Source organism: Mustela nigripes, chromosome 6 (genome assembly GCF_022355385.1).
Source record: "Mustela nigripes isolate SB6536 chromosome 6, MUSNIG.SB6536, whole genome shotgun sequence".
In the NCBI taxonomy this organism is placed as follows: Eukaryota; Metazoa; Chordata; class Mammalia; order Carnivora; family Mustelidae; genus Mustela; species Mustela nigripes.
In genome coordinates this window covers 76,913,671-76,936,205 of record NC_081562.1, presented here as the reverse complement: position 1 = coordinate 76,936,205, position 22,535 = coordinate 76,913,671, and the positions used below count along the sequence as shown (strand labels likewise).

The 22,535-nt window shown below is 34.9% G+C and overlaps 1 protein-coding gene across 3 annotated transcripts in view; it reads right to left on the bottom strand.

Annotated features, from left to right (window-relative positions):
• CNTN1 (contactin 1) overlaps positions 1-22,535 on the bottom strand; it is a 353,970-nt gene that overhangs the window by 98,970 nt on the left and 232,465 nt on the right. For all 3 annotated transcript variants that reach the window (XM_059402903.1, XM_059402902.1, XM_059402901.1), the window contains 3 exons: positions 22,317-22,444; positions 21,827-22,002; positions 2,967-3,087 (listed from right to left, as the gene is read on the bottom strand). In XM_059402903.1, the coding sequence (XP_059258886.1) occupies positions 2,967-3,087; positions 21,827-22,002; positions 22,317-22,444 (425 nt within the window). The remainder of the gene's footprint in view (positions 1-2,966; positions 3,088-21,826; positions 22,003-22,316; positions 22,445-22,535) is intronic.

Genomic DNA, 22,535 nt, shown 5'->3' with positions numbered 1-22,535 from the left:
CTTTTTTTTTTTTTTAAACTTTGTGATTCTTTATTGCTAATGATGAGTAGTCTGTGGTCAGTGTATTGCTGTGCCTTTGCAAAAAAAATAGTTTTCCCTTTGCTCTCTAAATAGCCAGCCTTCAAACTAGTCCCTTCAGGATTCCAACAAATTTAGATAAACTTCTATTGGTTTTTAATGTTCTACAGATTTATTTTCATTAATTGTTGTGTTTCATTGTGATTTTTAAAAATTGGATGGCATATTTTCACTAATTTTCCAAAATTTATAGTCATTATCTTTTTGAAAACTTTTTCCTCTCCTACTTTATCTAATATTTATTCTGGTAATCTGATTTGACAAATACTGTTTTTTCTCATTAGATCCTTAATATAATACTCTCAGGGAACAAAACAAAAATCCTTGCTTACATAGAGCTTACGTTTTGACCAAAACAGAAAATTGTCCATTTTGACAGTTTCTCACACTTTTAGTATCTTTGTTAAATTAACTGTAGTATGTCTTGAAATTAATCAATTAGATTGGCTTTGCAAAACCAAATCCTTCCTAGCCATATACCATTTATTTATCCACATTGACATTTAGCATGAAGAGTTTTATACCTTGCCATTTATCTTTAAGAGCTATCGATGAGATAGTTTTACAAGTTGTAGGCTTTTAATGGGGCTTAGTAACACTTTTCATCTACCTGTATATATATATATATATTTTAATATCCTGCTATACTGTAAGGACTTAAAATGTTATAGTATATTTCTACTGAGTACACTTGCCAGGTGACATTGCTTTAAAATATTGTTATATATTTATATTTTTAAAATATTTTTCCTGGAAGTAAAAAGCTTAAAGAAGACACTTAATATTTCCATACAATTCCTCCAATAGTTTCTTTTATTGGTTTTACTTCTGTAAAAAAAAATATGCATTATGATGACTGGTAATTACCTACGTATGTGTGGGTAATACCAATGATGTTCTTTGACTGTATTTGTCTAACTTCCTCTTCCCTCTGAATACTGGGAATTTACCACATTGTAATTACATGAAAACACTGCTGTACAAGCATTGTAACATAACCCCTATTGCCTGTTTTTGTTTTGTTTTGTTTTTAGAGAGGAAGAGGACAGGGGTTTGGGGGGAGGGAGAGAAAGAATCTTAAGCAGACTCCATACCCAGTGCAGAGTCCAACAAGAGGGATTCTATTTCACAACCCCAAGATCATGACCCCAGCTGAAATCAAGGGTTGGGCACTTAACTGACTGAGCCACCCAGGCATCCTAAACATAACTCCTATTGTAACATTAATGTGAAATTTTAAAATATGCAAACAATTTTAATTTAATATATGCATAGGCTATTTCAGAAAATGGCTTAACAGCTAGTAGTCTAATTAGCCAAAAACAGTGAACTAATCCCTTTCTCTGATGACTCTTGAATATAACAGATTCCCAGATCATAAAATACTTTTAATGAAAATATAGAACTTAAATTAACTTTCATCAGTTTAGCATAAGGGATATATGGAATGAATGTCTAGTTCACTTGGAGAAAGAAACTTCAGCTGGACCTTTTATTGCCCTGCTGGAGAATATGTTCAGCTAGAATAAAGGGCTTTTTAGCATTTCCTCAGATGGACGCTTGAGGACTCCATATTACCACTGCTCTAGAGGCAACTGCAGGAGATATATGAGGTTGGATGAAATTATATTGATCCAGAGGGGTATGAAGATGACCAACAGATATCATCTCATTTACTAATTATTTAACTGTGCAAAAACTGGCTGAAAAACTGTGCAATAAATAAAAGGCAGTAAATATTTCTAGTAGATGAAATGTGAAAAAACAAAAATTTTTACATGAAAAAAAGAACAAAATAAAAATTTTAACAGGACACGAAGTGATAGAGCTCTGAAACTACAGAATAGAATTCTTCAGCTCATTTAGGGATTCATAAAAAATGCATATGTGAATTTCAAAATCTAGTAGGGAAGGTAACTCATATCACAGATTGCTATAAAACACATTAAAGAAAGTATTAACTGTTAATAACGTTTTGAAGAAAGGGACACCTATTTGGGACCTCAGGAAAGCACTCATGAATTTGGCAATACTGGAGCCTAGCCTTGAAGGATGACTAAAGATCTGGGCGACAAACAATGATGATAGGACATGGAAGTAATGCTGTGATTTAAGGAACAGAGATGGAAACCTCAGGATGTCTTTGTGGACTGGCTGGGCAGTGAAGTTGGTTACATGGAATGGTAAAAGATTAAATTTAGACAGGATGAAGTTGATACATGGAGCTTTTCGCTACTTAACTAAAAGGAGTGCTCTTTACTCTGTAGGCAGTGAGTGAAGAGCGAATGAATGATGTTTGGAGCTGGCCACATAGCTATAGAATACAGGTCAGTATCAAGGGGACTGTACTTCCAATAAGGGGGTATTATAGCTTGACCTCAATTATATGTAAGAAAAAAAGCCTGAGCCTAAAATCCAGCAACAAATAGAAACACGATACATGTATACATTTTTTTATTCTAAAATGATAGCGATAAATATGTAACACTTCAAGTTACAGTAAATAGCATCAGTATGTTTTTTCCATGCCAAAAAAATAAAAAATAAAAAAATAAAAAGTACAAAAAGAAACACTATCCTCAGCACATGAAAAGTATTAGCAGACACTGAGAACTTCTGGTAAATACTAAGTTTAAAAACACAAACATTTAGTAGGAGGTATGTGGTATAAGTTTCTAGAAGATATGTAGTTAGTAAAACAAACAAAATCAGCGTTGTTTACTACTTGTCTGGCATAAAATCATTCTTGGGCAGGGAGGAGGAGCTGTTCTCAAGGACCAAGACACTAAATATATAAGAATTCATATCAGAGTTACCAGAAAATTATACAATAGTTAGGCAAGTCAAATACCTCTGGTTTCATAATTTTAAAATGTTGAAACTCTTACCTCGAACAACAAGGTCAGCTGAAGCTGAAGAATTGTCCACAATTGTCTGAGCGGTACACGTGTATCTACCAGCATGCTTCAGCTGGGCGTTTCGGATAAGCAGTTCCCCATTGGAATCCAGCTGTTAGCAAAAAGAGCAGTCATTCACATCACTACAATCTTTATCAATTATATGGTATTTAGGATACAAGAGGTAAATTTTTCCCCTAACAAAATGAGCACCATTAATAGGCATCTCCTTTAGACATGTTAATTCTGTCCTGACTTGGGTTACTTCAAGTCTGTCTTTAGTATCTCAAGCAAAAAGTAAAGTGAGTGACTTAATTAAGAACCGTTTCAGCCCAAGTATCTTTAACATTCTATTATTTCTATTGTCAGAGGGTCATACAGAGATATACTAAGGTATAAAACTATCTCATCGATAGCTCTTAAAGATAAATGGCAAGGTATAAAACTCTTCATGCTAAATGTCAATGAGGATAAATAAATAGTATATGGCTAGGAAGGATTTGGTTTTGCAAAGCCAATCTAATTGATTAATTTCAAGACATACTACAGTTAATTAAACAATGATACTAAAAGTGTGAGAAACTGTCAAAATGGACAATTTTCTGTTTTGGTCAAAACGTAAGCTCCATGTAAGCAAGGATTTTTGTTTTGTTCCCTGCTCTATTCCCAGTGTTTGTTCAATATATGTATTTTTGAAGAAGGCTTGAGGGACTCTTGTTTGGGAGAGATAATGTACCATCTCAATGCAATTTCTAAAAATAACTAATATTTATTGAATGCCTACTCTGAACCAGGCTCTGGGCTATGCAAGTGTGTGTGTGAGTGTGTGTATGTGTTTGTGTGTGTGTATAATCTCATTCTCTTCTGACAACAGTCCTATAAGATAGGTCCTATTCTGTCCATTTTATTAAAGATAAAAGTGAGACTTAGAATAGCCAAATGATTGAACTAAGCTCATTGAGCTCATTTGTGGGAGCATCAAAGTCCATGCTCATTACCTCCAAACTATTCATCTAGAGAAAAACTTGGAAAATTTATTTATTTATTTATTGAAGAACCTGAGAATGAGTGGCAGGGGAAAAGGAGAGGGAGAGAGAATCTCCAGCAGACTCCCCACTGATCATGGAGCCTGAGGCAAAGCTCAATCCAGTGACCCTAAAGATCACAACCTGAGCCAAAATCAAGAGTAGATGCTTAACACAACCACTCAGGCATCCCTGGAAAACTCAATTTTTAAGCAAACATTTTGTTTTCTTGACAACTAAATACACTGATTTACTATTTTAATCACATATATCCAGCTATATTAAAAGATGAAAAATTAATGGTTAGGTTAATATTTTACATAATAGATGAATATATTGTTTATGTAATATAATAGATTTATACATTTTTTAAATTTTGATTTTTTTAATAACTGCATGTGGAATTAATGCTCTGCTTTACCATAGGTTTTGCCAGTGACCCCTTCCTATATTAAATTTCCTGCTGGTTTTGCAAAGTGTTCAGGTTTGCCATATTTTTTTAATTAATGTGGTTAAGAATATAGGCATACCTTGAAGATACTGTGGGTTCAGTTACTGATCACCACATAGAGCAAGTCAAATAATTTGTTTTAATTTCCCAGGGCATATAGAAGTTATGTTTGCACCACTATTATAGTCTGCAATGACATTACACTATATTAAAGTGTTCAATGGCATTATGCCTAAAAAAGCAATGCACAGGGCCTCCTGGGTAGTGCAGTCAGTTGAGCATCTGACTCTTGGTTTTGGCTGAGGTCATGATCTCAGGGTCATGAGATTGAGACCCACATGGGCCTTCCCCTCAGCTTGGAGTCTGCTTTGGATTCTCTCTCCCTCTGCCTCTCCCACTCATGTGCTCACTCTCTCTCTTTCAAATAAAAAAAATAAAGCTTTTTTTAAAAAAAAGCAATGTACATACCTCAATTTAAAAATACTTTATTGCTAAAATATGTTAACCATCATATGAGCTTTTAGCAAGTCAGAATTGTTTGCTGGTGGAGGACCTTGCCTTGGTGTTGATGGCTATTGGAGATGCGTATGGTGGTTGTTGAAGGCTGAGGTATCTGTGGCAGTTTCTTAAAATAAGACAACAATGAAGCTTGCCCCATTCATTGACTCTTCTTTTCATGAAAGACTTCTCTGTAGCATGTGAGGCTGTTTGACAGCATTTTACCCACAACTGAACTTTCAAAATTGGAGTCAATCCTCACAAACCCTGCTGCTGCTTTATCTACTGAGTGGATGTAATATTCTAAATCTTTTGTTGTCACTTCAACAGTCTTCACAGCATCTTCTCCAAGAGCAGATTCCATCTTGAGAAACAACTTTCTTTGCTCATCCATAGGAAGCAACTCTTGATGTGTTCACATTTCATCATGAGATAGCAGCAATCCAAACACATCTTCAGATTCCACTTTCAATTCTATTTCTCCTATTATTTTCACTACATTTGCAGTTATTTCCTCTGCTGCAATCTAAACCCCTCACAGTCATCCATGAAGGTTGGAATCAAATTCTTTTAAATTCCTGTTCATGTTGATATTTTGGACTCCTCTCAGGAATCACGAATGTTCTTCATGGCATCTAAAACTGGGAATACTTCCCAGAAATTTTTCAATGTTCCTTGCCCAGATCCATTGGAGGAATCAGTATCTATGGCAGCTATAACCTTATGAAATATAATTCTTAAATAATAGGACTTGAGGTGAAAACACTAATTTGAAAAGAAATATTTATCCCCATGTTTATCACAGCTTTCTTTACCGTAGCCACAATATGACAGCAATGCAAGTGTCCATCAACAGACAAATGGATAAGGAACATGTGATACACATATTATACACACACAATGAAAAATTAGTCATAAAAATGAAGGAAATATTGCTATTTACTACAGCTTGGATATATTATTTGAGGTGAAATAAGTCACACGGAGAAAGACAAATACCATATAAATTACTGATATATAAAATCTAAACAACAAAATGAATGAAAAAATTCAACAAAGAAACAGATTCTTAAATACAGAGACCAATCTGGTGGTTGTCAGAGAGGAGGTTGGAGGGGGGTGGGCAAAATAGAAAAGGGATTTAGTGATACAAATTCCCAGTTACAAAATAAATAAGTCATGGAGATGAAAACTACTGCATAGAGAATACAGACAATAATATTGTAATAATGTTGTATGGTGACAGGTGGTGACTACATTCACTGTGGTGAACATTGAGTAATGTATAGAATGTGTTGAGTTCCTATGTTGTACACCTGAAACTAATATAACATTGTATGTCAGTTGTATTCCAATAATAAATTTAAAACAATAATAAGGCTTGAAAGTTGAAATTCCTCTTTGATCCATGGGCTAGAGAATGGATGTTTTGTTAGCAGGCATGAAAACAACCTTACTCTTGTTGTACATCTCCATCAGAGCCATTTAGCGGCCAGGTGCATTGTCAACGGACAGCAGTATTTTGAAAGAAATCACTTTTTTTCTGAGCAATAGGTCTCAACAGTGGGCTTAAAATATTTAACAACATTGAATACTTTAAAATGTCTTCAACAGACGTACTGTCATCCAGGCTTTGCTGTTCCATTTATAGAGCACTGGCAGAGTAGATTTTGCATAACTCCTAACAGCCCTGGGATTTTCAGAATGGTAAATGAGCATTGGTTTCAACTTAAATTCACCAGCTGCATTAACCCCAAACAAGAAAGCCAGACAGTCCTTTGAAGTTGTGGAGCCCTGTGTGTGTGTGTGTGTGTGTGTGTGTGTGTGTGTGTGTGTGTAGACTTAAATAGCTTTAAAAGTCCTAGATAATATCTTCTAATAAAAGATTGGTTTATCTACTTTGAAAAATCTGTTGTTTCATGTGGCCACCTTCATTAATTATCTTAGCTAGATCTTTTGGGTAACTTGCTACAGCTTCTCCATCAACATTTGCTACTTCGCCTTGCGCTGTTATGCTATGGGTATGACTTCTTCCCTTAGACCTCATGGATCAACCTCTGCAAGCTTCACACTTTTCTTCTGCAGCCTCCTCACACTCTAAGGCTTCATGGAATTGAATAGAGTCAGGGCCTTCCTCTGGATTAGGCTCTGGCTGAAGGGGATGTTGTGGCTGGTTTGATCTTCTATCCAGACCACGAAAACTTTCTCCATACCAGCAATAAGGCTGTTTTGCTTTCTTATTATTCTTATGTTCACTGGAGTAGCATTTTAATTTCCTTCAAGAATTTTTCCTTTGTATTCATAACTTGGCTAACTGTTCAGTTTAAGAGTCCGAGCTTCAGGCCTATCTTGGCTTTCCACATGCCTTCCTTTCTAAGCATAATTATTTCTAGCATTTGATTTAAAATGAGAGATGTGAAACTCTTTCTTATACTGGAACACTCTGAGGCTATCATAAGGTTATTGGCCTGATTTCAATATTGTATTTCAGGGAATAGGGAGGGCCAAGGAGAGAAAGAAAGTCAGCAGAGCCAGTCAGTGGAGCAGTGAGAACCCACACAGCATTTATTAGGTTTGCTGTTTCATGTGGGTACAGTTCTTGGCACCCAAGAGCAATGACAATAGTAACATCAAAGATCACAGATCTAACAAATATAATAATAATGAAAATTTAAAATATTATGGGAATTACCAAAATATGATCCAGAGACACCAAACGAGTAAATGCTATTTGAAAAACAGTGCTAATATACTTGCTCAACAATGGGTTGCTAGAAACCTTCAATTTGTAAAAACACATTATCTGCAAAGAGCCATAAAGTGAAATGCAGTAAAACAAGGTATGCCTGTAATTGCTAGTTATAATCTGAGCAGACAGATCCAGTTGGTTGTAATAGAATGCTACCATCTCCATATAAAGAACTGGCCCACGGCCACACATATTGTTCCTTGATATTAACCAGTCTTAGTAAAAATGTAGGTAGAGGTTATACAATTTAATATCAATTGGGGGTCTTTCTGTACCTTGAGGTCTAGATTGACTAAAAAATCTGGTTTCCAAGATTTCTGCAGATTCCTTGGGTAGGAGAATACCTTCCTTCTTTTCCAATGGTCAGTTATTTCTTTGTCACACAAGGAGTACCAGACAAGAAGTTCAGCCCTTTCCCTGTTTTGTCATAAACCTAATGAGACGAAGTCCTCCCTAGTAAGGTTACAGAATGGAAGATGGTGGAATTGGCTGTATCCCACTAGGCAAGGAAAATCACCATTGAGAATTACCATTCACTGAATATCTTTATTCTTAAATTTCTGTTGGACAGATTTATACTAGGGATTTCTCAGTGACTTTGACCTTTCCCAGGGCCCTTCTTGGTACCAGCTCCCATCTCCTACTTCTCTCTGCTCTTCTCTTCTTGCTCTTAGAAACAGAGAATTATTATTATTATTATTATTTTTTCCTCATGTTAAGTTGTTTAATTCTATGATGGTTGTTTGGATCAGGTAATAGTTATTCTTCAAAACCTGACTTTCTGTTCTGAGATATATATATATATTTTTCCATTTCTTTATCTCTTACTCCTCAATTCATTTTAATCTGGTCCCGGACCCCTCTTCAACTTATTTTACTTGACTTCTGATAGGATTTGACCTTTTCCCACTTATCCAACTTTCTAATCATCTATGACAACATACTTCCCAGAAACTTTGAGGACATTCTCAACCTTCTTCTTCTTCAAGCTCCTTATAATTCCATCATAAATTCTTGAATTTATCTATTCCTTCCCTCACTCCTCTCTCTTTCCTTTTCTAAGCTACCAACATCCCTCACTGAACTACTATTCTCTATTTGCTCACTCCCTCCACTGCTGTTCTACTCTATTCTTTTCTCTCCTTAGCATCCAGGGTGACCTTTTAAAAATGCCAATAGGACCAAATCACCCCACTTTATAAAAATAAAACTTACTGAAAGCTTTAAAATTTTTCCTCCTCCTGGAACATGGCCAATCTGGCTCCATTTTCTAGATTCTGTTCAATATTCCAACTCAGCTAGTGCCATATTGTTTACTTGGTTCTTCAGGAGAACATTCCCGTTATAGGACCTTAAACGTATCTGTTCTCTCCCATCTCTGGTTAACCATGGTATTCCCTCTCCTGGAATGTGATCCCCTTGTATTCTCACACTCTTATCACATTCACCTAAGTAAACACTGTTCACTCACCCATACCAACTCATTTCCTCAAGCAAAACTTTCCATTTTCTCTTGTTATATTTTGTCACTGCACCTTTTACCTTATGTCATATAATATATCTCAGCTGCAATAAAATATTTGACCGCTTATAGGATTAAAGTTGGTCTTCCTAGAGGACTCTAAGTTTTATGTGAGGAGGAAACATGCCTGCTTTGTTTATCATTGTATCCCTGTTTTATATGTGTATATAAAGTCTTCTACTAGACTAATTTTTTGAGGGAGGAACTTGGTTTTATTTATTATTACATACAAATTACTTATTGTAATATTGGACATAAAGGAGGAATTCAGCAAATAAACATTATGCAAGTAAATTAATAAATACCTATTATCTAAAATGTCTTTATTAATTTCTTTTAGTAATTTTGTATGATTTTTTCAGGCAAGATAATGACAATGTTATAAGATAAAATAACTGAATTGTGAACAACTATTGGTATCTATATACATGAGATAAACTGCCAATAATAATAAATTTTAAACTATTTATGAACTAATTTCATGAGGAAATAAAAGTTTCAGCAATGATGTGTAAATTTCTAGAAAAAATACAGTGAACATATAAAAGAAGGAAAACCTCTAAGTTTTCCAGCCACCTGTAATATGTGTTGTAAAGAATTTGACCTTGCCCCAAGAGAGGTCTGTTATTTCCTTAGCCTCTGGAAGGTAATCTAAAGTGTGTTTCTTTGCCTGGGTATCGTGGGTCATACTGGATAGTCTAACAACATGATTTAAAGACACTTGTATAGTTTTAGACTTAGGGTCTGAAACCATATAGTGACTTAGGGTAGGGGCTTTGGGTCATGTGGTATCAGTCACTCTAGAGACTGACATTAACCATTTGGGCAATCAATTAATCATGCCTACAAGATTAAGTTCCAATAAACTCTTTGAACAACAAAGCTCAGGTTTGAGCTTTCCTGGTTGCCAGTACTCTGCACACATTACCACACACCTAAGCTGATAAAGTAACGCATCTTGACTCTACAGAGACTGAACAATGAAAGCTCTGTATTGGTATTTCTCCTGGATTCTGCCCTATACACTTCTTTTGCTGGCTGATTTCAATCTGTATGTTTTTTTTGTAGTAAACTGTAACCATAAATATAATAGCTTCCAGGGAGTTCTGAAGTCCCTTCCAGCAAATCAAAACTGAGGGTGGTTTTGGCAACCCCTGGAACTTGTAGTTCATTTCAGAATTGAAGATGGTCTTGGGGATGGTGCCCCTTTGTAGTTGGCCTAACTCCTCATACTGCCTTACTTAATAGAATTCACCCAAGGGAGGCGGTAAAGAAATATTATTTTATTATTTATAACTATTTTTAAAAAATATTTGAGGCAAGGAGAGAATAAATGTGTGTATATGGTGAAGGTAATAATACATTTTTCTTGAGCTGTCATAAAGACTAATTAGCACATATTTCTGAGTAATTTTCTAGTGAGAAAAAATAAAATAATTTAAACACTGTATATTTTTAAAACACACTGCTTTTAATGTGTCTTCACCTTCTTAATTAGCACTGCATTGTGACACTAAATATTCAGTAATGGAAAGATACTAAGTAAAACCTTTTGAAGTTATTATGACAAAGATAATAAGTTATATTTGAGGAAAATAATGTTTGCATAGAAGTAAAAAGCACTTAGTTCTATTATATGCTTTCATTATGTGAACTCACTTTTTTGGTTGCTTCCTATGTCTAAGTGAAAGATAATCCTGTTGCTAAATTCACACTATTTTAAGAAGTCATGTGATTAGACTGAAATTAAAAAAATAAAACACTTCAGAAATTTAAAATGTTTTTTTTAATTTAACTCCTCACAAAAAAAAAATGAGGGCAGAAAAATAATATAAAAATAAGCAAGTTGTGAGACTATAATTGCCTTTTATAAAATATCTGTATTCTATACACCTAATATTCTTTTTTTCTTAATAAAATTGGTACCTTTCCCCCCCAGACTCTCAGTTTAAAACACATTGCTGTTTACATATTCACTTATTTTATTCTCAGAGGAATAATGTGGTCATGATTTTTATACTTTTCATATGTAATGAAAAACACAAATTATTTTATGTCTTAAAATATTACATTAAATTTATACTTATTGAATCTTCCAAATAAACTCTGTAAACATTTAATTAAACTAGTCTAAAAGTTCACTGCTAAAGTACTTTTAAATGTCAGTTCTGCTTTAAACATTAGGACTTAGGTAGGTAATGATGGACTACTTGTGTAAAGTAATCATCAGCAACTTTAACCCTTATTTTTATTTGCTCTATATTTAGTAAAGGTGACACGAAAATATCTCAAGAAGGGAAGCAAAAGGAAAAACATACTATATTATTTCCAATATAGTTGTGTACATATAAAGCCTTTCCTGAAATTTTTATAAATGGTAATAGCTCTTTCCATACCTCAGGAGAAGCTGAGGTTCTCAGTGGTCGACAGAACGCTTACAAAGCAAGTAAAGATCATGGACCTCAGCACATTCTAGCCACAAATTAGATACGAATGCTCTCTATATTTTCACTAAAAAAACCACAGTTTGGCTGAATTACAAAACGCTTCCCTTCATGTGAGGAGAGTTGAATCACATACTGGAAATTGTGATAGCACAGCTCAGGGATGTTCCAAAGTATAGATGTGGTTTACCACTTAGAAATTTCCCAAATTTAAATCAAAAGACTTCCAAAATCTAAATGCCCCTTCCTTTATTCCCCCTCCCCCATGAACTAACTCTACAAATTCATCCCTGCAGTATCAATGGATCTGACCTACCAAGCTGTATTAACAAACTGAATGAATCATAATGAGCAAAGAAATATGTCAGATGCTACATACAAGGTCAAGCTAAAGCTTATGGCTCATAATAGCTATCTATCAACAAAAGCATCTCTTTTGTTCCATTGAAGCTCAGAAGGAAGGGCCAGATATAGAAGGTTGAAGGAAAGAACATCTTACAAAGAAAATATTCTAGAAACTTATAAGCAAAAGCTATTAAATATGATTGATACATGTTATATCTATGAAAAACAATTTTTTTTTTTTACTTTTGGTTTGTTGGGTTAAAGAAGGAATAACTGAAAATTTCACCACCAGCATCACCAACACGATTTACAACAAATACTTAGCAAGGGTTTCAGAGGTACCAGGGACTATTATAAATAAATATTCTACGTGTGCAGACTCACTTGTTCTTAACTGCAGCTCTGCGAGCTAGCTCTGAATCCTATTTTAGGGAGGAGGATGCATTACTACTATTAACAGCAACCACCCCTGATGCTAATACTGTTGCTGTTGACAGACTATTTCTGCTGCTAGTAATACTATTATGAAAATTGCTTCTGCTACTTGCATTATTGCTGCTGCCACTGTGGCCTCTACTCCCAAACTCGCGGGAATACCTGATCTAGTTTATTAGGTTTCTTTTAGATGTCTGGCAATGTGCTAGCTACTTCACCTACATTTTCATATTCAACTTTTATAATGCTCAGGGAGATACTACTTATGCTTCCCTTTTATTGCATTTTTTATAGATGTATTTATTTATTTGAGAGTAAAGAGAATGCGTGCATGCGAGAGGGGGGGCAGAACAAGAGGGAGAGAATCTCAAGCAGACTCCTCCCTGGTGTGGAGCCCTCCATATCCCATGACCCTGATCATGACTACATGACCCTGAGATCATGCCCTGACCTTAAATCAAGAATGGGAAGCTCAGCTGACAGGGCCACCCAGGCATCACTGTGTTTCCATTTGAAAGACAAGGAACTGGAGATTTTCAGTGAAGTGGCTACTGGAAGGTTCCACAGTCAGCACATATTACTGGTTTAACCAGGTTGAACTGTTTCCAAGATACTGTTTCATGAAACAGACAATGGGATTTAAGTTTGGTAGGTAAAGATGGGTAGCTTCTCATAGCAGAAAGAATACAATGTTATCATTTTACATATCTAATTATTAAATTTGTGATCTATTTAAAGGTTTAAACATAAGAAAATGGGAAAAATAGTAGAATAGTATGGTCACCTGAATAACAGGCATTAGATTAAAAATTTGTAAGTTTACCCAGTTTGCTGTATCTAATTAGCTAGCTAGTTAGCTCTATCCTTCCTTGTCTCTATATACAATATGTCCATCTATTATTGAATCCTAGAAAAACAAATCATTGATATTATCATACTTCATTCCTCAAATATTAGAATCTCCCAAAAAGTCCATTCTCTAACGTAATCACAAAACCATTTTCACAAGTAATGTAATTAACACTAATTTCCTAATATTACCTAATATTCAAGTTAGTGTTAAGTAATGTTTCAGCATTAAGATTGCCTGAATGTGAAAAATATTTTTAAATGTACAACTCAAAAATATTTTGAAAATGAAGTAATATCATCATAAATATGAAAACTTAGGTAAATTAAGAAAGTGGCCTAGAATTATTATTAAGAGATCACCAAGTATTTGTAGAATCAAAGGAAAAGTTGAATATTCTTAAATTTGGCTACTTTGATAGCTGAGGAGTCCAATTTTGATCATTTGGACAATTTTAAATTAAAGTTCAAAAAGGAGAACATTTTCTGTAATCATTCACTGATGGACAAAAACATCAAAGCCTTGGATTTAGAACCAATATTTTAGAATTGAAAGTAAACTTGGATATTAATTCATATGGTTTTTACATGCGTTCCCATTAGCCTTGGGGTTTTGAAGATCTTCAGGGATCACTTGTAAAAGGAAGGGATCAGATGGGAAGCTTTGTGGAATAGGAAGAAACGAGAGGCCTCATGACGGAACACACACACACACACACACACACACACACACACAATTTCTTTACTCGGAGCAACCTCACCTTTTTTACTTATTGGGCTTCTGATTTAAATTCTCTTTGCAGAATGGATTCTGCTGCGAAAATATTGTTCTTTTTATTTTAAAACTTCTGATGTGGCTCAACTTCCTCATATGGTATATGAGAAGCCTAAGGCTCAGAATGACTGTCCTGATCAAGGTCATATAATCCATTAAAGGCCAGACCAGAACAATACTCCAGATGTTTAGCTAATGTTCTACTCTTAAAATCATAGTGAAAAAATTAGATAGATTTTTTGGAGTATGCCAGCTCATGATGAAATTGTGTATTTCTAGTGTGATATCATAAATAAAACATCAAAGTCCACATGTAAAATTATAAAATTCTTAAGATACTAAAAGATTACATGTTTATTTTTCCCACTTTTTATTTTAAATATGTCCCCTATTTTGCCACAATAATTACTGCAGTGATGTTTGAGTATGGAAGGAGTGCTAGGTACAACAAAGGGGACTTTAACTTTGAATGAATTTTTGGAGATTCTTCCAAACCAATTCATTTCTGAAGAACAAAGACTTGCTGTTCTATGTCCTAATCCATTTACTATCACTGAAATCAATGGATGCTTATGTTTTATGCTAGATACTTGGGTATTATGCTAGAGAAGAACCCTTACTGACATGGTCTGCACATAGGAAGTATAATGATCTAAAAGAAGTCAATAGTCAATTACTCATAAGAGAAGAGAAAGGATGTGGCAACAGGTAGAATGCCTTTGTGAGTTTTGTGGAGGTCACAGAACTATGTCAGGGGACTATATATGTTTTACATGTTTCTTTCTTCTTCCACTGCCCACCACAATTTGAATCTTAAATTCACAAAACACATGATATCTATCATCCTCTACTATCCACACTATTTTGGAAAATGTTTTAGCCAGCCTCTTAAAATTTTTGTTGTTGTTGTTGTTCTAAGCACTCTCATCTGCTCAAAACAATGTAATTCCTCTTTATTTCTAACACATCATGCTTAAAACCTTTCAGTAGCTCGTCTCTTTATTCCCGAGTCTCTCTTTTTTCACCCTCCTTGAGAGTAGCCTTTCTCAACCTTGGTTCCATTGACAATGAGGACCAGGTAATCCTCTGTTTTGGGGAACTGTCCTTAGCTTCACAGGATGTTTAGCAGCACTTGTGCTAAACAGATGTCCATAATACATAGCCCTCTCCCCACCTCCCCATAGTGGGGAGCAGTCAAACCTGTCTCCACAAATGGCCTAAGTCCCTGGGGAGAAAAGTTGCTCCCAGTTTAGAACCACCATTTTAGGGCTCACATCAACTCACTGTGCTGCTGGTCTTCTGTTCTACTTCCTTAAGCTCTAATTTGATCCTTGCCTTTGCCTGGATTATGGCCTGAAATTCCTTTTCTTTTCCAACCTCTACTCTATAATTCCGAGCAAGCTTCACCTTCTTACTCAGCATTAACAGAGATCCAATAACATTTTTAGTATTAATAATTTAGTATTATTGTTCCCTCTCCACTCTCTCTCTCATCCTGTCCCTCTACTCTCTCCCTTTGGATGTGCAGAAGCAAACTTTCTGTTCAAATTCCTAATATATTCTAATATGAAATATGTATGTCTCAAATTTAAGCACAATTTTGTGATGCATTCCAGATAATTACTATTTTATTTTAAAAAGAAAGCCTTAGGGTAAGAGCTCTGTCTTCCTTTGTTTTGAATGGTGTTTTCTGTATAGGCAGAACAAAGCATTTCCATGTACCTGCAAACACACACATACGCCTACCCGCCTAAAAGAGATCATAAAGAATTTCCTAGAACTAAAGACCACCTGAAACTATGCAGACTTGATTTATAATGTATTGCAAAACTTGCTAATAGTATAAGGAGAAAGAAGTAATTTGGGCAACCTTGAGTGAACGTAAAAAGTACGTTAAACAAAATTATAGAATAAATGAGGAGTTGAACAGTAGGGTCTTAGAGTGCTTTAAACAATGGGAGGGGGATTATTTAAGCAGACACAGACGGGAGTGCTAACCAGTGGACTAGAAACTCGAGTGGCAAAGGCCTCAGGGTCTGTAGTCAGCCACCTTGGTTTCAAATCCTCCCTGTCAACAACAAGTGGTACTATTACTTTTGGCAAATTACTTAACCTTTCTAACCTTTATTTTCTTCACTTTGAAAATTGAGAAAAATCACTATAGCATGTGTTCTTTAGAGGACTGCTGTGAAGATCAACTGAGAAACACAGGAAAAACACGTAGTCCAATGTTGGCCAAACAGAAAGCACTTAATAAATGTTGACTATCATTACCTCTCCCATTGCTTCTGGCAAGAGAAGACTGGAAATTTTTTGTTTCAGATTAGGTACCCAGTGTAGCAGCAGTGCAAGAATTAAAGAAAATTGAGATCTGTAAGCAGAAAAAAACCCAAACCAAACCAAACCAAACAAAACAAAAAACCTGTATGCAATAGCCTCTGGAAACTTCAATTGGGAATGATTGCTCTATTATACACCATATTAATAATAGCTGCTTATAATCTGCCAGAACTTGTGCCAAGCACTTTATAAGCATTCTCTACTGAATCCTCACCCAAATACTATGAAGCAAGCAGTTTTGCAAACCCAGTGAAACAACCTGAATGAAGTAAGTGAATTATTAATAAAATATTAGAGAGGGAAATCTGAAGTTTAGAAAGGCGTAATCACTGGCTCAGTCTCAAAGAAGAAGTGACAAAATGCAGCCCAGAGCCCAGGACTGGTTGTGGCAGAGCCTCTGAACAATTCAGATGCTATTTATAAATTCAAAACAGACACATAAGAACTTCTTTCTCAATTACAATGTTAACATTTGTGTGTGTCAAGATAAAAGGAAAAAAGATATTATAGTGGCAATAATCAGAATTGGAAAGTTTAACTCCTGGTTAACTAAGATAATGGCTCTGACAGGGAGATTGTTATTAAATACTTGGAAGAAAATGACTCAAAGGAGATGTGAAAAGTTAGTTGGCCATTGAAAAAAAGTAATTTCCATAGATCAGGCATCACCATGGGAGAGGCATAAAATAGTATATTACAAATCTGTAATTTTTGGTGGATAGTCCTAAATCCTTTTCAGAATAAAAGGAGTTATAAATTAAATTGATAATTTAAATGATTCTGTCTTTAGTATTGACTCTAAGAAAGTAAAAACCTATTGAGCCGGAAAATCAAAATATAAGCTATTTTGTAGTTGGACTTTAAACCTACTTACTTGAGGTAGGAAGAGTTTCTCCTTCTTAGTATTTGCCCCATAACTTTGATAGATTAAAAGAATGCCAGATAAACTGCTTATAAGCTTACTGTATCAAAGCTTCAAATTTTAAAATTTATGATGCATATTTATTTATATATATTCTTAATATCCTCCTATGCATAAGTTCAAGTTCAAATGAAACAATTCCTGAAACTGTTTACATAATAATATAACATTAAGTGAATGTTTTTTGACAAAATGGAAGAATAAATGACATAACAGGTGAATTAAATAATTAACTTACTTTTTTCTATAATCAGTATTACGTGTTTACACATAGATTTAAAATTAGTATCTGCATATTTTAAAGTGATTCATTCAAAAGAGTTTTTCATGAAGCAGGATCATTAAATATAATGATCATTAAATATAATTTACTTTGGGGGAGCTAACTATAAATTCTTAAAAGAAATGTACCTCTTCGAAAAATATAGTTAGTTTTTTCCTGATAATTATATGAATAAAATTGAAAAAGTAAAAAGTGGAAATTTTTAAGTCACCTATAATCACGTGTCTTAGACCTAACTATGGGAAAATCTATTTAATTTCATAAAGCTTCCAGTGCCAAGTCCATGCTGTGAAAATTGAAGCCTTATGCAAGGTTGCCACCTGGTGGTCAAAGTCGAGAGTAGCAAGCTAAAATCAAAGCACACCTGACATTGATTAAAATTCATCATTGAAACTAAACTGGAAAACACAAACTTACTTTGTTGAAATGAAAAGCTTAAAAGTTTGACTTATATACTTTTTCTTCATTAATTAGAGCATCTATTAACTTTTAGCAACTAAACTTATTAAAACCAATGATGAAAATATCGGTTTTAATAGCTATCAAATTATTTACATTTGAATTTTATTTTTTTTAAAGATTTTATTTATTTATTTAAGAGAGAGACAGTGAGAGAGAGCATGAGAGGGGAGAAAGTCAGAGGGAGAAGCAGACTCTCCAAGGAGCAGGGAGCCGGGTGTGGGACTGGATCCCAGGACCTTGGGATCATGACCTGAGCTGAAGGCAGTCACTTAACCAACTGAGCCACCCAGGCGCCCTACATTTGAATTTCAAAGTCACACAGAACCTCTACTGTGTTCTGGATCAGTGCCTGTGTTTATATTATTCAGTGTTTTATTCACCCTAGTGCCCGTCACTGTTCCTGCTTGTACTATATGCCCAGCACAATATTTTTAAAGATTTTATTTATTTATTTATTTGACAGACAGAGATCACAAGTAGACAGAGAGGCAGGCAGAGAGAGAGAAGGAAGCAGGCTCCCTGCTGAGCAGAGAGCCCGATGTGGCGATCGACCCCAACACCTCGAGATCATGACCTGAGCCAAAGGCAGAGGCTTAACCCTCTGAACCACCCAGGCACCCCTCAGTACAATATTTTTAAATGAAAAAATGATACTCACTAATTGAAATGTTGTCAGGATCAAATAAAATATCAAAACATTATTTAAGAAGTTCCCCAAAATTACGTACTGACACATTTGTCCATGCAATCTGAATAATAGACAAACGAAGTCAGTAATATTCCTTCCTTTGCATTTGCTGTCCTCAGTGCCTGACATTCTCATTGTTTGGATTCATTAAGCTTGAGGTGGGAAGATTTGCTCCTTCTGAGAGTGATCTGTTAGTGACCCCAACATCAATTATTACTCATTAGGATGATCTACCAAAAGACGGATCAAACATATCCAGTGTTTTTTACTCGAAATTCATGTGGTGCATTTAGCAGTGAAGTCTGACTTTGAAGTTGGCTTTGAAAGAGAAGGAAGATATAAGAGAAGGCTTCAGAGGTCTGAGGTTCAAAAGACAGAATTAAGTTTAATAATATATTTAAAAAAAAAACCTAGAAAAAATTTTATTTTAACTATTTAGAGAACTGAATCGACTTGTCCATCTAATGTGCTACAAATGTGCATTTGATATTTTTAGTCAATTAAGTTACATATCTAGCCAGTGAGCATGTTTTCTACTGCTGATCATTACTTGGTGGACCGAAGCTGAAAGGTGAGTTCATGAGGTCAGAGCTTGGGCCTGCAGTTAGGTTCTGCACTGGATTAGCTGAGGGGCAACTACATGAACCTCTGCATCTACCAACAGCAAAAGAAGGCCAGTAAGTAATCACCAAAGTCTTTTATGTTTTTTATGACCAATTCACAAGGGAGAGGCTGGGGGTTGGGTGAGCCTGGTGATACGTATTAAGGAGGCACGGATTGCACGGAGCACTGGGTGTTACAGGCTGACAATGAGTCATGGAACATTAGATCAAAAACTAATGATGCACTGTATGGTGACTAACATAACATAATAAAAAAGATCCAATTTATTATTTACTTCTTAATTATCATTCCAGTATTTATTTTCCTCTCTTTTTAAACCATGGGGCTCTTCTTCCTTCTTTTTTTTCCCCCCTCCTTCCCTCCTTTCCTTTTTCCTCTCTCTTCCTTTCTTAATTTCTTTCTTTTTCTTGGGGGGGGGGGAATGTTTATTTACATCAACAAATATAACATAACAATCATTTTGAAGAACATAAGCTCCACATATGAATTTTAAAATTTATTTAGGACAATTTATACCCCTAAATCTATTTACATAGACTTTACTGCAGCTGTTAAGTAGCTATTGTATGAACTATGGTTGTGATAGTTTTGAAATTACTCAATATATAACACCAAGAAACTAAGCAAATTCAAAAGTCCATTTTTTAAAATATTTATTTATTTATTTATTGGACAGACAGAGAGGCAGGCAGAGAGAGGGGAAGAAGCAGGCTCCCTGCTGAGCAGAGAGCCCGATGCGGGACTCGATCCCAGGACCCTGAGATCATGACCTGAGCCGAAGGCAGCGGCTTAACCCACTGAGCCACCCAGGTGCCCCAAAAGTCCATTTTTTAAGTAAGATCTTTGTTTAGCTCAGCTTTCCTTAAAATGAGTAAAAACTAAGTAGTATTTGCTTTACTTGTAAAATAAAACACAATTTGAAGAAATTATTAAAGATATCAGTGCCCATTTTACTAATGTGGGGAACACTTATGAATAAGCATATCAAAATGTTTTCAGATATATAAGGAAAAATATCACAGGGTATAATGTTAAAATAGTTCCCTGCCAGTTCCCAGTTGTTATTTTTTTTAAGTGTAAGTTTGGTTTAGAAACTGAGAGATCGGGGCACCTGGGTGGCTTAGTTGTTAAGCCTCTGCCTTCAGCTCAGATCATGATCCCAGGGTCCTAGGATTGAGCCCCGCATCGGGCTCTCTGCTCTGCTCCCTCTCCCTCTGTCCCCTGCTCATGCTCGCTCTCTCACTCTCTCTCTATCTCAAATAAATAAATAAAATCTTAAAAAAAAATGGAAGGACAATCAGCAGATTTGCTGTAAATTTATAGCTATAGCTACATCTGTTAGATTAAAATGAAAGGAACTGAATTTATAGTTAACATGTAGAAGGATAAACATTCATTACTGCATGGGTAGTTGTTTTATTAAACTAATAAAAATGTAACAAGAAATGTTTCTATCTAGTTAAAATCAGTCTCACTCAACCTGACTGAAAGCCTGTTTTGCCTTTTCAAGCGTATAGTTCTAGAAAAAAAATTAAAGAGCTAGACAATTTGAAAGGATATGATTATTATAGGTACAAACCAATCTTCAGATTTCATAGGACTTTAAATATCCTAAATATTCTACTATACTACTATTTTACTGAGTTAATTCAAACTTTTATTTCTATACTAATAATTGACTTCTAAAATTAAAATTAGTTTTCTTCAATAAGCATATGCTCTCAGGTTCCTAACCAGTGGCCTTTCTAGAGAACAGGCAGGTAGGAACAGTGGCCAATTTGCCTTTTAAATACAACTGACCCTTGAACAATACAGAGTTTAGGGGCACGGACTCCCTAGACAGTTGAAAATGCACTTACAACTTTTGACTCCACCAAAACTTAACTACTAAGTTGAAATTTTAATAATAGTTAAATAGTCAATAAAGACATATTTTGTAAGTTGTATGTATCATACACTGTATCCTTATAAAATACAGCCATTTATGCATTCTAAAAATCACATGGACTAGTTCTCCAAACCCTCCCATATAGGTATTTTGTCTATTTCTGAACCTTAAAGAATAAGAAAAATGCCTTAAAGTCATCATTATAACAAATGATAAGTCCTATGCTCTTACCTTATTTAAAATGAATAAATAGGCACTAGCACCTAGAGTACAGATACAATGAGGGATAATACACATCAACATAAAAATTATATTATAATTAAGCAAAAAATAGACCTAAAGCTCAACAAATATTTACTGATTTATATCTCTACCAGAATCCTTATAACTTGCCATTTTTAAAAAGGTTTAGGAGTGCTATGATTGATAAAAGGAAATCCATGAAAAGCTTTTTTTGCCTTTTTTTCAGTATCATAAATGATTATAGTAATAGGAGCTGCAGTCACATAGGGTCACTGGAATGTCAATAAGATGAAACTTAAAACACATACCATAAAATTCCGCTGGTAATGAATGTTCTCTTTGTTAAAATCGATCACGTAGCCATTGAAGGACCAAATAAAGGTGAGATCCAGAGCGGGATCAAAGGAAGCAGCACATTGCATGGTGGCATTTTCTCCTACAGTAATATCAGCATTAATTGGGGCCAATATAATTCTTGTGGGATCTATACAATTAACAAAAAAAAGGAAGAAAGCACAATTCAAGGAAATATTAGATACCATATTATCTAGCACTTTAAAAGAATAAAAATCAATATGTATTTTTACTTCTCTGAGCAAAGGGAAAAAGAGGTATTCAGACTCAAATTCCAGGAACAATTTCATGAAGCAAGAGATTTGCCCCACAGGCTTTTGAAATGGAAACTTATCTGTATATGAACTGTTGTAGAAGCTTGGTGGTGAATCATGTCCCATAGTACATTAGAAACTAAGCACGATTAAACTAGAAAATAACAATATTGACTGAGGCGTTTCTTACCTGTAATAACAAGAGTGCCAGTGTTATTAGCCCTCCCTCTGTTATTTTCTGCAAAGCACGTGTAGATACCGCCATCATTCCTTGTGATGTTATTTATTTCCAAGCTGCCATCCTCCCAAATGAGTATTCTATTCAAGTGAAAGAAATACATTCCTCACAAAATTAATCTAGTGAAACATTTTAGTGTTCTTAAGAGTTCAAACACTATCTTTTGATTGT